The sequence below is a fragment of the Lepisma saccharinum genome, chromosome 21, assembly GCF_977018435.1.
Source record: "Lepisma saccharinum chromosome 21, izLepSacc3.1, whole genome shotgun sequence".
Classification (NCBI taxonomy): domain Eukaryota; kingdom Metazoa; phylum Arthropoda; class Insecta; order Zygentoma; family Lepismatidae; genus Lepisma; species Lepisma saccharinum.
In genome coordinates, this window is record NC_139249.1 from 26,043,680 (window position 1) to 26,062,829 (window position 19,150).

Below are 19,150 nucleotides of genomic sequence, written 5' to 3' on the forward strand. Positions count from 1 at the left end.
CCGAGCCTCTGTGAACCCACACATGGCTACGCCAATATAAGTAAGTAAACCCGTGGTGCTACAGCCCCTGAGGGCCAGAGCCCACCTACCGACTGCCGGCCTCACTTCCAGTCCAACCAGTTATGTGCGGTCAGCACGACGAACCCCTAATCTTTGTTGTAGGTTGGGACACCTGGACCCCCTAAATACGTCCTTCGCGGTAGGGGTCGAGATAAAGTTACTGTGTCACTGGTTCCAATTCACGGTAAATATGCTCTGCTTCTCTACACTCAAACATACACAAACTCATGGCCTTCCTGCTTTCTTGCCTGGGAAAGAGGCAATAAATCAAGCTGTGACAGCTACGGAACCTTCTGACGAGGGGATGGAACCCAGCTGTGCAGAGGATTCAAACACCCGCGAGAACTAGCCCTCACCGTCAGCCTGAGGCAATTCGAACAGAGACATCTAGTGGCCAAGTGGTGAACTATGCTCGCTGCCGCGGCCGTATCTTTCGCCATTGATAATACATGACATTTTTAAACAATCATTTTGGGCTGTGCAAGTGACTTTTGAAAGAAAAGCCCTCCCTAGCTTAGTCGTAAAAGGATTGAGCATTACGTTAGTATGCATCATAATGGCCATTTTCGTTGGTGCTACCCACAAATCGTATAACCATTCTGTGCTTATTTACGTATTTCCTTATGGGAAATTGAAAAAAAAAATAATGGAATTTGTGCACATTTATCGAACTGAAATTGCATAAATGTGTCATGTACTCAAAGTTTCATAAAGTAAGTTCACATCTACTGCGTGTTTTCCGGCAAATTTTTGTCCTAAAACGTTATATTCAACAAAATGCAAAAAAGCCCATGTTAAATTTAAGCACTTTCCACGGCGACCTTCGCCAAACTCCACCTCCCTCTTAATAGATAATATTTGGTTTTAAACGACGGGAGAATATTGGTCAATTTTCCTTTCGTGCTCTTTTGAGAGAATATATACTTCTACAATAGCAATCGCGTTCGGAAACGGTGGAAAAAAATGACTTGGTTTTCAAAGGCAGACAAGCTTGGTAGCGTAGCTTGCTCGCATTCAAAGTGACTCACTCACGCTATACAAGGCCGCTTCTTATCGCAAAACACTCTGCGTCGATGCACAGTGTCTGCACCCAGCAAGTTACAAGTGACCAGAGTCGAATTTGAAAGAGAATCTGAAGAATGATAGATTTCATCAGAGGCGGCTAGGTGGGCACTAGTTCAACATGCAATAGTTTAAGTCATAATTTCTGACAAACAAGAAATCTTATTGAATAAGTATTGGGATAGTAATACATGTATCCGCTCCTTTTTAATAATGTTAGCTCGAAGACAATCTGTATTCCATTTGTATATATTGGCAAATTGGTCAACCGGAGGTTATTATAAGGAACTATTTCGTAGATGTTCATGTAACCGTTATAAAATTACAAATAAAGTATATTCACAAGCTTAGATATACTAACAACGAAGAAATAAATTCAGAGTTAAATTTCAAATGCGTGTGTATAGAGTAATTCTAGAAGTACAGAGCTATATCAGAGTATTGAACTTCTTTTTGCAGGATAACGTTTACAATATTGACGCGACAGAATAATTAAGAACTGTTGCTCCAAGGGAAACAAAGGGCGTAGTGTATTGGTTAGAGTTCTTGAAAGCATTCGATCCTCCATACTAGGTGTTCTTTTTTTAAAATCTCTTTTTATTATAAACAAGAGCATGGTAACATTATTTGTTATAGCAGTGTATAATGGCTACATTGTTCTGCATATGGAATTTATATAAAAAAAATAAACAAATAAATGAATTGACACACATTCAAAGGGATATTTTCATGTATAAGATCGTGAATTATGATACTCTAACGATAATTGTGTACTGCTTCAAAGTCATTGACAAATATTAATGAAATAACTATTTACATTTGTGGCAATTCAGGACATACTAATTTTACCCCTTTTCCCACTCGAGTTCAATGCAAGGATACCTCCGCAAATATCGAATGAAAAGTTTTCATCATGTGCAATTCTCCATTAAATGTTTTCGCCGAGTCGTACTACCTTCGTTTTCTTTGTTACAAACAAGTATTGTTTGCACATTACATGTAGGAGGAGAGTTGCATCTACATTTCACATTGGTCAGCTCCTTCTACTTACTTTCAGGAGCGAAAGCTTGTAGGGTAGTGTTTACCGTTCAGGACTGTCAATCTGATGGTCGTAGGTTCAAACCCTTCCGGTGGCAGAAAATTTTCGTAAGTTTTAGACCTATCCCATTGTGTTCATTGTCCACGCCGTGTGAAACGGAATGATTCAGTTTGGAATTAACGATGGGGGGAGGGGAAATATTAAATTACAAAATCTCCATTTCAACGAACCGAGAAGTGGACAAAAATTGGATAATTCTTATAAATATTCAAATTACATTCACGTTTTTAGTGGTATAATCGCAGGTAAAATCAAAGATCTTACATGGAAGATTTTACCTTGCTCTGAACTAAGCCAAAATGCATTTCGAACCGATCTAATACATTCTCCAATACATTTCAAAATGTTATTGAATGTTTCATGTCGATAATTTGACCAATGCATCAATTCTTGACGCTGAGACGATATTTTCTGCAACTACCTCTTCTCTTCAGTCCCTTCTGTTCTTCTCTTCTCCTTCTCCTCTCCCCTCCTTCTGCTCGCTCTGCTTTTATCTCATATCGCCTTCCCTACTTTTCTCGCATCTTATCTCCATCCCACTCATCTCCACTCCTCGTATATCCTCTCCTGTCTTAGATTTCCGACTCCACTGCACTCTTCTCCTCTTCTTTTCGTTCTTCTCTTTTTCTCTCCTTTACTTTACTCTCCACTCCCCTCCTCTCGTCTCCTCTTCTCTCTTCTTTGCTCCATTTTCCTCATCTCTCCTACAATCTTTTTCCATTCTCCTCACTACATCTCCTCTCCTCGTTTATCCTCTCTTTCTTCTCTCCTCTACTTTTCCTCTTCTCCTTTCGCTTTCTCTTTCTCCTCTCCTTTGTCACCTTTCGTTTTCTCTCACCTCTTTTCCTTTCTGTAGACTCATCAGCGATGAAATACTAAGAAACCTTTTTTTTTTTTTCAGAAAGAATTTTGTCACTTGCGATATAATAGTGATATTTTTCATAATTTTATACAATATTACTTGTTTTTATTCCTTTCGCGTATTTTATAAATATCTATTGTGCATGTGGCAACCCTGAAATTGAGCCTAACTCTACACGCAACCCACCAACGCCCGGGGGTCAAAGGTGTCAAAACTAGGGGGCAAAGACAGTAGATAAGATTTGCCATAGTGCAAGGGCATGCATGCACGCTCGCTCGCGCACACGTGTCTGTAGTGGTGAGGAACTATTTATAATAGGGCTATTCCATACCATTTCGAACAACCCTTGACGCATCATAACTTTTAATAATATTAATAACTTAATAACTTATTTCTTTATACTTCAAATGTTCAAAATCGACATTTCAGACTTGCGTGTAGATCTGTCGGCCATTTATAATTTATCCAGTGCTGTGATTTTCCCGTTTTCGCAGACGTTTATGAAAATCGCTATAACTTCTGTTGCATAATTTCATATGTAAATTAGATCGAAACTTCAGTAAAATTTGGCGTACTTTCTATATTTACTTATGCACGTAAGTTCTTATTTTTATAGGCAGCTCAAGAGCGGAGATAAATCGCCGTCATTCGTACTAGTCTTGAGGGTCAATCATGTTTTATGTCACTTCGGCAAAGACAATACACACACAATGCTTTCCTGCATGTTTTCAACGCAAGATCTGATCTGCTTGCTGCAAATATGGCGGCGGGCGTGATTTTGCACAAAGAATTGTGGGGGAAGTTGTTTGCTGAATATAATCCATTGTTAAACTTTGGCTTAACGCACAATATATATTTAATTATTATATAAGCCATACTGACTTTGTTTTCCTTGTTGATTGAATCTGCCAATTAATTCTGTCATATTTTATTTGGGACAGCTTTCTTTGAGACATTTTTGCAAGATAAACTCTAAGGAAACGGTTAACACGTTAGCATTGTTATAGTAGTACATTGTTGTAAGCTATCAATGTAAATGTTAAGGCTGGGGTGGACCAATGACGAAATAATATTGCATTTATTCTTAGTGAAATACAAAATAGAAAGGAATGAAATTATTACAGGTGAAAAATAAACATTTAATTAGATTAAATAACCAAGAGAAACAATCTCCATAATGCAAATTCAAACAGAACAGGGTCGTTTGAAATTCCACTTGGCAAGCTCAGGTATAACTTATGAAATATGACAATGAAGTGTGGGACAAACAGTGCCGGATATTCAGATGAAGTAGGGTACAGTGGCACTTCACCAAATTTAATGTACAAAATCTTTTTATTAAATAATCCTCATGACGTATATTAGTAAAAGAAACTTATTTGTGCAATGTAGTCTGTTGTAGTTTGTTACTCAGGAACCTCCTCGACAATAGCTTCTGTCTACTAATCCATCCACAAGTGCAGAGCCTGTGTGCATGTAGACATTTTCTTTTCAGTCAGATAACGTACTAAATAAGTTTGTTCTGTGTGATGGAATTGATGAAGCAAGGCCCATAAAGAGCATCCATGCCCAGACCGGGATTCGAACCTAGGAGTCCTGACATCGTGGGGTAGTGTGCTAACCACTAACCGCGGAGGTCGGCTTCATGCATCGTGGCTTATCATATCTGATACCTTTTCATTGAAACTGGCTGAATTGTATTCAGATATATTCATATCCTGATCGTAATCCTTTCCTGTCTGACCGTAGCGTACTAATGATATTGTCGTCTTCTGACAGAAAAAATGCAAGTGACAAGCATGAATATGATGCATGACTCCAAGCATAGGTAATAACAATGCTGTTTTGTAGGGCTCGTAGCATCGAAATGAAACTTCAAGGAACAAAAAGTTATTAACAAAAGTCGTTCACTCCGATGCCTTCTACACGCTGTGAAAGTTTTCCGGTGGTTAACAGCGACACCCTATGTACATGTATATCCAGTGGCGGCGATTGGGTTCCAAAACCGGGGGTCAAAGGTGCCAAAACTAGGGGGCAAAGACAGTAGATAAGATTTAGCATAGTGCGAGGGCAAAAGTGGCAAAACGTGGAGGGGGAAACTGCACCCCTAATCACCGCCACTGTGTATATCCATATAAATGTGTTGTTTGTATTGCTACAGATTACGGAATTTACTGTTTTCATGTATGGATCATACCAAGCATATTCAACTAGTTCGTATACGAAATAATTTATTTACATATTTGTTTTATTGAAATCATAAATAGAAAATAAATATTACCGTCAGGCCTTTATTGCAAGGACAAGTCTTCTATAGTCGTAATACTTCTCCGATAAATTCAACTGCCACATACCAGTGGGATAAGAATTAATGTACATAAGATACATTTGTTGTGTTCCTATACATACACTACTACGATTTTTCAGGAGTGCCAGTAGTATTCCTCTTTTTTCATCGTTTCAAACTTATGTCCCCCTTTCTTCCAGAGTTATTAGCGGTTAAAATTGTGAAGTGATGAAGTCGCCAATTATGCTGTATGCAGGTTACAGTGCGGACAAAATGGGATCTGATTGGCTGCCCCGGCAAAAAGTCAATTGTGAAAGAGAACACTTTCTGTTTGTCAAACCCAGTTTCTCAGCGAGTTTGGAAGGCAAGAATTTCTAGCCTGGTATCTAGCCCAACAATTAGAAAGGCAATATAGGAGGAAATCTAGCTACTTGGTTCACAGACTTAAGCATATTAGTCCAGTAAAAGTAGGCAAAATGTCAGAAAAGAATGGAAAAAATTCCAACAGAGATAAAAATTGGTAGATATCACCAGTATGGTATTTCAAACAACATACTAAAAATCCCTGACAATCCGAGTTGTGCTCTGGCCGCCATACTGGAAAATGGCGGATGAACGATGATGTTTGATCATAATTACTTTATTAACTAAAAATGGTGAAGGTTGAGCCGAAAATGTGTTCAGACATAAATTATAGAAAATAAAATTTCAATAACTGTAAGAAGATAATTTTTTGTCATTTAACCAACCTATCTAATAATGTAAAAAATAAATTTAACCAATATAATCCAATAATGTAAAAAATAAATGTAACTCTGTGGAAACTTTTTCCATTATTTTGTAATCAAATTTGCCTGGTGTTTATTAAGTTTTACACTTTTATTTCGTGACTTGTAACGAATAATATATATTACTGACCAAGCTTCTTCCAATCCGCTTCCCCTCATCATGTATTCTATCGCTCCCATGTACGACATAAGCATGTGGAATCCACCTAGACGAAGGACAACTGACGACAGATCTCCGTTGTCTAGAGAAGCCGCAACAATTTCAGAGGTTTTCAGATATAGAGGTTGGTCGAAAGTAACAATACATGTCTTTTCACCACGTTTCATGCATTCTTCAACTGCGAACATAAGGGATTAGTATATGGCATCTGGACTTGTCGTCAGCAGCTTTACAAATGGTAATATACTTATTTCAGAAATGTGATATTCCTTGCTACATTCAGTGGCAAGCTCCATACAACCACTCCAACTTGGACTTGGTGACAAGGTAAGGTGATTTCCACACATCTATACAAAATCATGAAGTGATGCAACATGCACTGATGGTGCTACCTGTTTGGCGTATTCAATTTCTTTAATATTGATTTTCTGCAGGCCACGGACAGCAGGCACAACGTATGTGTGTAATGGAACATTACCAAATTTGGCAAGATAACATTCTGGTGGTTGCTTCTTCAATCAAACAATTTCTTTTCTGGGATGAACAGATCTTGCAGGAGTAGTGCACATAATGCTCCCCATATTGTGGAAAGTTCCTAGTCCATGCAAGGTCCGAACATTGATGTCTGCATTATCAAAAACAAACTGATTCAATAATTCCTTGTCAGCAACAATTTCCTCATCACTTAACATTGTAGAACTAAGATACAATACGGCTTCATTGTAGAATGAACATAAACCCATGCTTGATAACATATCAATAATATTTCTTGAACCAAATTGTTTATGTAGATGAACTGCAAGTCCAATCTGAATCATTGAATTGAATGACCGTGGTCTTACTGCTGATATAATAGCATGCTCAATACACACACATTTTCTTTTGATGGAGTCTTCATTTCCTTTTATTCGTTTCATAATCACACCCTCTGTAAAGACCCTTAATGTCTCTGGAACCATATCATCAACTGTCTTCAAGCATTAATGTGGATTTGGATACATGTTATGTTTGGATATGTTTCAGATCGTATATCTTCCCAAATTATTGCGACAATTCTAAGTCTTTCGTTCTTTGGATCTTCTTCTTTCTGTGTGTACTAACTTTTGGATAATATTTTATATCCTGTATCACGGAAACATACTGTAGCGGTTTGCCCTTTACTATTTTTATTATCATGTCTTCTCTATAGTGATCACATAGGTGTTTCTTAAGAGTTTTTTTCTGAGACATCAGTATCTTATGGAAGATATTCCTTCATCTTCGTCATAAGTTAATTCATCATCGAGTACTGACACTCGTCGTTATCATTATCAAGGTATATCATTATAACTGCAGAAATGCTATAGAATACACTCATCTTCAGGCTTACCACATTTTTCCGATGTAGGTGAGGATGTGTAAAATTTAGTGAAATAAGGATGGTGATAACCTAGCCTCAACTACAACTAGATCAATAATGGTACGAATTCGATCAAGCACTGACTGTCCTTCCCCATTCATCATTCCTCTTGATGGCAGCTTCAATGATTTGATCCTTGAATGTTAAGGATCGAACTTCAAATATTTTAACTCGTCTGTTCACATTCTTTTTCGTTTCTGCTTGAAAATCACAAACTTCACTGCAAAACAAGCAATCACGTTTGAAGTCAAATATATGTACTGCTGATCGAAGGAGTATTGAATTTTGTGGCGAACGATTACTTGCAGCAGTAATACTACTCTCACGAGTATAGTCTTTACGGCACTTAATATGTAACCTCACATTCGTCTCAATTTCCAATGTCTCAAATATTCCATCCTTTCGACGTAAACTGCTGCTCTTTATAGCATTTAAGCCTTTTATCACAACCACAGTGTCACCTTCACTCAACGTTTGTTCACAAATAACACAATATTGGGTTATATCCATTGTTGCCTTGCCAAAAAGGTTATTCAGTTTGTTTTCCGATGATCACATACATTACATCCAAGTTCCACAGCGGGCAGCACCTGTAAAGAAATTACATATATTATTAACAGTGAAATGGTTGGTTAAATCACAAAAATTTATCTTCTTGCTGTTATTGGAAATTTCATTTTCTTTAATTTATGTCTGAACACATTTTCGGTCAGCCTTCACCATTTTTAGTTAATAAAGCAATTATAATCAAACGTCATCGTTCATCCGTCATTTTCCAATATGGCGGCCAGAGCACAACTCGGATTGTAGGGGACTTTTAGTATGTTGTTTGAAATACCATACTGGTGATATCTACCAATTTTTATCTCTGTTGGAATTTTTTCCATTCTTTTTTCTAATTTGCCTGGACTATATCTCTTTCTACTTCCAGATGAGGGTGACGAATGCTCTCAAGGTATGAACGGCCAACCACCTAGCAACTCCATGTGTGGACCAGGTCTCACTTGTGATGCGGGTGTCTGCAAGAAGTACAGCGATAGTTTAAGTAAGTGCAATCTAATGTATAATTTTTGCATTACCATGTCCGGTGAGTATGAAGGATGTCGAAAATCATAATGTTGAACACTGTTTTTTCTTATATCGAACGTAATGAACACTGCTTAGTGATGTACCTAGAGAATATATATGATATTTAGCTCTTAGCAAATGTGGAAGGGCATTATTCAGATGGTGACGAAACTTGGAAACATTGGATTGATCGTATCCAGGATAAGATCAGGTGGAAATCTTGGGTTGCTTAAAAAAAAATGGGTTTAGGAGTGCCTTAGAATGATTAATGTACGTGTACCCAAATTGTTCACCATATTCATTCCCTATCAACAAAAAAGAGAATATCTATTTTTCTTAACACCATCCCATGTTAACGCATAGGCTGTAAAGGAAGGCAACTGCCCTCTCTGCGCCAAAACTGTTGTCGTAAAATCGCGCACGTGAGTCAAGAAGCCAATTAGCTTCAGATATTCACTGCTGACACATCTCATTGGTTCTTCCGTGGACGCGCTTGCTGCTGGGAATGAGTTTTGGCGGGGAAAGGAATAAATGCGTTTTAGCATTTCCGGCCTTTCAATGAAGTTCCTTGAATATTTCCAGGTACCACGAAATGTGCTACAGCCCAGAGAAACTTTGACCAGAGAAAGGAGGCAGGGACGACAGGAATACTCGAGGAGCGGCCATCATGCGACGACGATGGAGATTTTAGCCCTCTGCATTGTATACTGGACTCCATGTAAGTGCATTCTCATCTTTACATTCTTCATAATTTGAATTTGTCTACCATGTACCACTGTATTGATAAGAAACCTATCTGTCGAGCAGAAGACCTCAACAAAATTGATGATAAACCAACATACGTGTGTTATTTTACGTTGCTATTCTATTTAGATAGCTTAATTGCAAAAATAATAATGAGCGGTAAATTAATAGCCTAGATGAAGAAATTAACACTGAAACGACTATGTATTATCAGGGATTCGAACCTAGGACCCATGCCTTCGTAGCGTGCTACACCAACAAGTCGGCCACCCCGTTGGCACATTACTACTAATAGAGGAGAAGGTCTAAATTTGGGCGAAGGTTTAAATATGGGTTTTGGAGTTATCAGCGCTCCCGGGTGCTGCAGCCTGGCAGAGGCTATGGTAAATGGTTATCTGTCAAGGACAAAGGTTGCGGCGCCAATTCGCAAGAGAAAGTGGTGGTTAGTTTCGGCCTTGGAAGCTGTTATAGAATTGCGACCTCCGAAAACTTTTTGCAGGTATGTTTTAACTCAGCGTTTTCTGAATTCTCATCTACTTTGTATAGGTTATGATATTAGCGGTACATAAAACAAATGTGGGCTTTTATAATGCCATGATTTGTTTGTGGAAATATGGTCCACAGAGAGCGAAAATAAATTGAAGAATAAAAATAGCGTGATGGTCTAAATATGGGCTATGACATGAGGTCTATGTTGAGATCACATTTTCAACAAATATTCCGCGTGATTTTCAAAACAGATTTATTCATAAATATGAATTTTATATTGTTTTAGCGATAAATGACTGTTTTTAAAATTTTAATTGCTTTTCGTGATATTGCCACTAGTAGACCACAATTTTGAAATACACCATTTTTTGGAAATTGCTTTTTTTTTAAAAAAAAAAAAAAAGGAGACCTTCTATACTTTAGCATGCATGCTATTACATTTAAGTATACATTTCATAGATATGCATTTTAAAGGCAGGTGCTCGATATATTATTTTTTTCCTCCGAAAATGACAAAATAAAAAGGGGGCCCATATTTAGACCTTTTCCTCTAACGTTGGTTCACGAGAATTCTTGAAGTGGGTACGGGCTACACAGTCCTAAGTTGTGATTATCAAAATAGTAACCAGCAGCGGTTCAAAGGGGAGTTCCATCGTGCCATGGCACTATCTTCAGATGAAACGCTATACATAGTGAAACATAGTTACATGGCTTCATTAATAATCATATAAAACTAGAGTTAATTGTCATTAAATTTCAGTTAACTATGTTTAAGTGTGTAAATTTAAAGGTGAGAAATTTCAATCAAAACATCTTACTTGAAAGCACCTGCTAATTCCAAATACTTACACACACACATATTGAATAGTTGTCATTAAATGGTCAGATATATAGTATTTATTTTGCAGTTGCTACTGTGTTAATCCATTTGGCGACAGAATCTTCGGGGAAATGGTAAGGCTCCAGATAGACCAGAATGACCAGTCTCATTGTCGTAAGTATGAATTCCTTTTTGGCAACACTGCTATTATAGTAAGCAACTTTTCGTAGTAAGTGTGCTAACTGAACTTTTTGCTTTGGGGCTATAGACACAGGGGAGACATATAGACCATCCAGAAATTTTGAGAATCAAAATTTCAAAAGCGAGCAGCAAATAACTTTGGAAAAGCCGATACGCTAAATACAAACTCACCTTAAAATGAATCCAGATGGCCATTTTTGTCCTTGAACAACTTTAAAGCGAAGATTAAAAATAAATCACGAGATATTTATAGCGTATCTCGCTCCCCCTAAAACACAGTTAAGTATTATCTGCCTTTCCAATTCCAGCTCCATCGGAAAAAAATCCTGCGCATGCTATACTGCAGGAGGCCTTAGAGAGAGCTCTTCGCGGGCTAACAGCAGACGTCGCTAGCACACTGTTGCCGATACTCTTGTGTCGTCTGCTCCTCAGCCGAACAAACAGGCCGAGGTAGCAAGAGGCAGAGGTCACTCGCCCTTCCAGAAGGGTGCAGCGAGCTAGCTGTGACAACCGGGCTCGCTCATTCGCGGACCTTATTGGTTCTCGTAGACACACCTCCATATTGTCGTCTGCTGCAAGCCCGCGACGCGATCTTTTTTAAGCCTCATGGAGTATAGTAGTTGAAGAACGACGTAGTGGATGTTGCTGTTTAATATTCATAATTAATTTGCATGTACTTAGAATTTATTTGCATGCATTTAGAATAAATTTGCATATCATTAGAATAATTTACATTTATGTATTTATAACACCATTAAGCCTTGTTTCCATGATTATGAAAAACTAAATATGCTGACCAAGGCAGTAATTTATTTTATTAAAAACATAAACTAAACGTAACGTTTCAACCTTCTAGCAAGGTATACTTTTGTACTTGATACAGAGTCTGATGAAGACCTTGCTAGAAGGTTGAAACGTTACGTTTAGTTTATGTTTTTAATAAAATAAATTACTGCCTTGGTCAGCATATTTAGTTTTTCATATTTATGTATTTGCATATTTTTCATAAAATAAATAATTATATATTCATAAAAGTTAAAAATATGCAAATACATAAATTTAAATTATACTAATGATATGCAAATTTATTCTAAATACATGCAAATAAATTCTAAGTACATGCAAATTAATTATGAATATTAAACAGCAACATCCACTAAGTCGTTCTTCAACTACTCATGCTAGTGTCCGTATTTTCAGTTACTTTAACGAACATATTTTTTATATATTCGTGTTCGTAAAGGCCGCCTGTAAACAAAACACATGCTTGCAATCTTGCTCAAAAATATAAATGGTATTAAACCATGAGATGAACAACTATGGAAAATATAGAAAATGCGTGTACAAACTTGAAAATTCTTACCTTACAAATTTTTAAGTCACTAGTGAATCGTTTCTCAACCTATGGGCCGCGACCCACTGTTGGGTTTCGAGGAGACGTTTGGTGTCGAGTTAGAAAATTTGTTCACTATGTCTTAAAGACCTATTACATTTAAATTACTAAGATATATTGTTTTAACAGTGTAAATTCAACCCGTGTTGTACGTATCTTAGCCTAAACTCTACATATTTGTTATTCGTGTCCTACCATTGATTCTTACCGACATCTCTCAATTTCAGCATGTGTGTTTAGTTAGATGTTAGACTAGAGTAAATTAGTCTTTTAAATCACATATTTACTTTTCTAGAATGAAGTATGTGTAATTTGTTTAAGCAAGCGTAAATATTAAAGTACTCGATGTTTGCAAGAATATGATTATGAACTGGGTGGCGTAGTGGTTAGCGCAGAGCACAATTCTGCCGGCAACCATGCTTATAGGCAGGGACGTCGTTAGGGAGGCCCGCGGGGGCACCGGCACCCCGAAACGTTCATGTGGACCCGGCATACTGTTCTACATTTGCTGAAAATTTTACTTTGATGACAAATATTGCAAAATAGGATTTTAATCAATTTTGCTTTCAGTTTGAAACACTATTCTTCAATTTGAGTTTCACGAACCCCCAAGCAATACCTTTCTTTCCCATTTGACTGCTACAGTGGTTCCGGCCAAAGAATGGACTTGGAAATTATATTCTTATCTTTTTCGTCGAAAGCCAAGGAGGGTCACACGAAGAACGGCTGAACCAATCGACTTTGTCCAGTTGCCGTGGTGAGGGGAAATTCTCATGGTACTCTGCGTTGCCAAATTTTTAGTTTCGAGTCGTTTCCGAAATAGGTGGCACTCTCAAGGCCAGGAGCGGCGAATTCTAATGGTAAAAATACAGTGAAGCACAGAACAAGTCGCACATTGCCAGAAACTCGCGAGGAGAAGTTTCAGGCAATTCAAACCCATGGAGTTAAACTGGGAACAACATAGTGGAGCCCCGCTCCTGGCGAGAGGTTCCCAAGAACAAACAAGATTCATATAGAAAGATTCATAGAGACCGATATATCCCAACAATATTCCTAATTTTAACTGTATCTCTATTTTTAGTTATTCGACGTCCCTTTCCTGCCACTTTGGCTAATGGCGACGAAGATGTTGAGTGATGATTAGATGTAATTGATGAAGGGCACTCACAAATAATACTTGGACTCGTGGCATCGTAGCGCGTGCTAACCACTCCGCCACGGAAATATACATTACTCTCGTAATCACCACCATAATGGCTCCATTAGTATAAGACCCATATGTGTCACAGAAGAATGTGTAACCTTTAAATCAATTTGTGGTATTCTCAGGTGGAATATTATTTTATTTATTTACACATCAAGCCTTACACCACATGAAGAGTAAAAATATTAATAATAAATATAATTCCAATACTACTCGTATTAGCAACACTGTATGTATTTGCAGGCCCATTGTTATTCCATCCAAATAGAATTATTTACAGTAATTATTTTATTTGTTACATTTTTATGTCTCGTTTCAACCTTCGTGGCGTAGTGGTTAGCGCAGAGCACCACAACGCCAGGGATTCCGGGTTCGAATCCGGGCAAGGGCATGAATGTTTTTTGTGAGTGTCCCTCCATCAATTTCGTATCATCAATCGTCCTTATCTTCGCGATTAGCCGAAGGTGAGAGAAAAACTAAGTAAAATAAACCAAATCATTCAACCACTATTATTACTAGATTCGCTCGCACCACATGCAATATATTGTGCTACGTATTTTTACGTGAACAATTTTACTTTCTACAATGCGATAGGTGGAATTATAAAGGACTCTCAAATAGGAGGCTGCTTATATTTAAGTGGGTGGGGGAGCGGAGTCGGGCGATCACATTTTACTTCTAAGCTTCGTAATTAATAATTTACTTTTAGTTTTAAGCATCTTCGGAAGCAGTGTCGAATTTATGCAAATGCAGAGAAGGAGTAAGGGAGTTTCAAGACTTTCATTCTGCATATTTTATTTTTATTCTTGAAAGTTTATTCACACGAAATTACACAAATATTCGAAACTAATGGTAAGCTAATCTTAATCCTCACTATCAATATCACTAGACATTTTATCTAAAATAAAATTGCGTAACACGGTCACTATTGCCGCTCAACTGAAACAATTCGCGGTCAGAGCGGTTTGTGCTGGGGGAGGGAGATGCCTCAAAGTGTGACCATCTGTTCATTGGATCCCAAAAATGTTTGACCTGACCTGTCTTCGTGTCGATAAGCAAGGGTCCTTGTGCTTCACCGTGTTTAATGGTTAAATTGATGAAGGGACACTTACAAATACCCATGTCCTGGCCGGGATTCGAGAAGCACCCCTGGCGTGATCATAAACCGCTACGAAACCATAGGTCCCAGGTTCGGACCTTGGACAGTTATGGTTGCATCATGTCTGTGCCATCGCCATTTCATCGTGTCATCATTCAATCTCATCATCGCGTTTAACCCAAGAGGTAGAAAAATGGTACATTATATTAATAGCTTGTTAATTGTTAATGGTTTGATAGAAAAAAAAATCTTACATTTTGATTTTGCCCCCCCCCCCCCCCAAACTGATCAACCTAGCTACGTCCCTGCTTATAGGTCCCATGAAGTGTAATATCCTTGAAGGTGGGTCCCGAACTGGAAAAGGTTGGGAACCACTGAACTAGTGTACGCAGGGAGAGTTGATGGGCTACGGTGCATCCCGAAATTTTCAGAAAATTAAAATTTTCAAATGAAATCTGTAAATAAATCTAGAAACACTAATGTGGTGAATGAAAACACGCTTAAAATGATCCCCGAGTGCTATTTATGTCCTAGAACAACTTTTAAAACGAAGGTTTAAAATGGTATTGACGAAATCTTCTATAGTGTATCCCGTCCCTACTTATAACTCAGCTATGTGAATCCACTTTACATATCCACCCCCCCCCCCGAAAAAATCCTGCGTTCGCTAGTGTTTGGGGGTGATGTGTACATACATACACTAAATTTTCCTAATATATCCATTCCTATTTAAGGGGTGGTAATTGTACATATTTATTACTATTATTATTAACATACAGGGAAAATGTTACAGAAATGTAATTAATAACTTATTTCCTTCTACAAGCATATTTCTCATTTCAGAATGCGCTATTGACGCCTGGAAGGCAGATCAGAAGGGACTGGGACCGAATTTCGCTCACTGTCTTAGCAATGGCAAATACGATTCTCTTCAGTGTGTGGACAACTTGTGCGCGTGCGTCGGAGAAAATGGTGCTCCAATCGGCGACAAATTCTTCAGCGTTATTCAAATAGGAATCGATATCACGTGCTGTAAGTTGATCTACTTTAAACAAAATCACAGTCGTAGAAAATCTTGTATCGTAGCCTAATGCAGAGCATGTGTTTATCCTTTTTATTATTATCAAGGGAGTAACGACACATCTCGTTTTCCTTCTGGTACGCCACAGAGCCAAATTTATTTCCAAGTGTAGCCGATATTTATAATTGCTAGGACTATTATTATTTATATGCATGGATGTCCGGAAGAAGGGGGCAGGGAGCCGCCCCCCTGGAAAATGAATGGCCATCTAAAAATTGTATATTTCACACGCAATTTATTTCATTCACAGTAATTTATGTTAATTATTATGAGTATGTTGAAGAAACATGATAATTTCAGACTGAAGCAGTGTTTTTGAGAGGTCATCAATATTATAGGGAAAATATGTCTTCTTTGGCCCCCCCTGGAAAAATTCTACGGACGTCCATGTTTATATGCATTAAAAATTACATTCAAAATGTGTCGAAGTGGACCATGCACTAAACAACAAAAGTCGTAACTAACAACTATAACTATTCACTTCTAGTAACATTGTAAAATTGCGAATCTGTGGGTTGATAACACTCGAAATGAAAATGAATAAACCATTTAATCCTCGTTCACATTACCTTTTATACAACATACCATTTTTCAACAACTACATAGATATTCCTATCCGATCACGTGATTCTACTCGACCAATCAGGCATTTCTCCACAGAGATTTCTATCAAAATGACATTTAGTTTCAACATTATTAGAGTATATATTTAGCTTATAAGCCAGAAACTACAGACTATATATAATTGTTAATAATTTCTGCAGAAACGTGTGTGCAATAAATCGAAAACAGTCAATAAATTAGCTTCAACGTTAAACAAAGTAATGTCCTATGTAGGTAATACGCGTACTTAAAAAAAGAGTCAAAGTGTTTTGCGGTTAATGTGTTATGCAGTAATATCAGAAATAGTACAAAACTGTTACTTAGCTAATTAAAGTTCGCAAGTGTTAAAAATAATAATCAAAACTTTGACTACCAATTTTATGCCAATTTTTTGCGAACGAAATACAACAAATGGGAAACTGTAACATCGGAAACAGATCAACATGGCTAAACGATTAGGCAAGGATCATTAAGATCTGGCAATATTGTTACGATATTTTCCTTTCCTCTCAATTGACTTCACTTGCTTCCAAACGCCTATTGGTTCAGTATTTGTGGCGTTTTCTTGTTTCAGTCAATCCAGAGCTTCACACACCAATGAAGTACGAGAGGCCCTGTGAAGAGATGCGTAGTAGAGTGACGGCCATGATTCAGGAGGCTAAGGATGAGGGAGTTATCCTCGTAGGAGTGGACGTTCCCCGATGCACTCCTGACGGGCGATATGCTCGCCTGCAGAAGACAGTTCAAAAGTAAGTTCTCAGGTTTCGGGCGTTGGCATCTCTCAGATGTAGAAAATTAATACAATACTTGTGGATGTCGCCAGAAATTTTGTATAGTGACAGGGGTGAAGTCCAGGCTGCTGATATAAATTTATTGTAACATGTAATAAACTATTTTATCGTAGCTTGATATCATTATCATATTGGGTGTTCCGTATAGAACGCCGAATTTGAATCCAGTGCTATTGTTTTGTTTCGAGGTTGGCAAACCTGTTCTTACCAATGTGCAAAGTTAAGCTTGGTTGGCCCACGTTGCCTAGCACACTTGCAACTACAGCGCCTTGAATAACGTAGTGTGGAAAACGACCCAAGAAACTGGTTCCCCAGACGGATGAGAAACATAGATGGCAGTGCGATCAATGTCGGTGCTAATTTTCTTATGAAAGTAATGCGGCTTAGTTAGTTTTTTGAATATATTATGTAGAGTCGAGCAGTCGGAAATCAATGCAGCCTTTCGAACCGTAGGGACACAAGCTCTGACTGCACCGTTTCCTCAAGGAGATTTTACACCAAAGCGACACGCGACAAATGATACGAGGATTTCACACCAAAGCGACACGGGTCTTTCGGTCCAAGGCAACATTCATACCGAAGTGACACATGTTGCTTGGAAAGGAGCCAATCAAGAGCAACATTTCACATCGTAGCGGCATGACGGGAAGCACAGGCCAGCGTTCTGTTGGTGAAATCCTCAAGCGATAAGTGTCGCGTGCCGCTTGTCGCTTTGGTGCGCAATCTCACTAAAGCAAGACACTCATTGTATCGCGTATGCGCGAACAACAAACCACAGCAACATGTTGCAAGCTATTGAGGAAATGGCCCAGTTTGAGCTACGCAGAAGCGACAAAGCGACACGTGGGGCTTATCGTGTCGCCTAGATCTGTTGTTGTAATGTGCGGTTTATCGTGTCGCCTATCTGGTGTTCGCAAGCAATGCTTGCTAATAGACTGAAGGCACCATGTCGCTTGTCCCTTAGTTGGGAACTCCTCCTGTAGCGCGTCGCTTCGGTCTCAACACCCTTCCTTAAAGGAGCTTTCCGACCGAAGTAACAAGTAGCACGCGAATACGCCATATGGACGTGTTGCTTGCTGTTTGGACCCTCATGTGCAATGAATGCTATTTTACAGTCTGGAAGTGTGTGTCACTAGCGTGACAGTGTGAACATCCCGTGTCGCTTGTCCCATTGGTTTGAAAGTTGCCTTACGCTCATGTCGATGGCACTAAGAAAGTTTTGTGGGGTCCCCCTTGTCGTTTCATGCAATCATCATTATCATCATCGCCGCGATTAGTTTAAAGCGGAAGAAAAGAGACAGTAAATATCCAAAATACAAATGCTTCAGTGTGTATATCTTTAAAAGAAATGATGATGATGATAATGAACCTAATTCATACACAAAAATTTAGTTGCCAAGAGCATTCCACGCGTATTTTTTCTCCCGTATTATTAACGAAAGTATGACTATAACAGGACGTGGTCGACTGTCTAGAATGTTCGTTAATATCTTCGGAACCACTGTACCAAATATCATAGCAATTATCACATTCATAGAAATGCTTCATGTATAAGAATCAGACGTTGCAGCGAAAACTCCATTTACTTCCATTATAAGCAGACGAATACCAAGCACCGGGTCCAACACCAGCGCCTCTAGCGGATCATTTTCGAGTGGAACCAGCCAGAGAGCGCAGAACCGTGCCGTTTTGCACACTACGTTATTCAAGGCGCTGTACTTGCAACAAACAAGGCCGACCGCCCTTCGCCAAGGCACACGACTCACCGGCTCGGTCCCCTCGAAAGACCAAGACCGGGCGTCGCTGCCTACCAATTATCTTTCTGTTATAATATATGCCACGATTATTCTCAGTTCCTGCGGGGCATGAGACCCCGTATCCCAAAGTTCGGGTAAGGATCTGCTTTTGAATAATAATAAAAAAATATGTTTACTTAACCA

The 19,150-nt window shown here is 38.5% G+C and overlaps 1 protein-coding gene across 1 annotated transcript in view; it reads left to right on the forward strand.

Annotated features, from left to right (window-relative positions):
• The window catches only part of LOC146004039 (uncharacterized), a 48,071-nt gene that overhangs the window by 21,602 nt on the left and 7,319 nt on the right, over positions 1-19,150 (forward strand). The window contains exons 2-6 of the mRNA XM_083142624.1: positions 8,649-8,762; positions 9,368-9,503; positions 10,927-11,012; positions 15,579-15,767; positions 16,994-17,168. Of these exons, the coding sequence (XP_082998750.1) occupies positions 8,649-8,762; positions 9,368-9,503; positions 10,927-11,012; positions 15,579-15,767; positions 16,994-17,168 (700 nt within the window). The remainder of the gene's footprint in view (positions 1-8,648; positions 8,763-9,367; positions 9,504-10,926; positions 11,013-15,578; positions 15,768-16,993; positions 17,169-19,150) is intronic.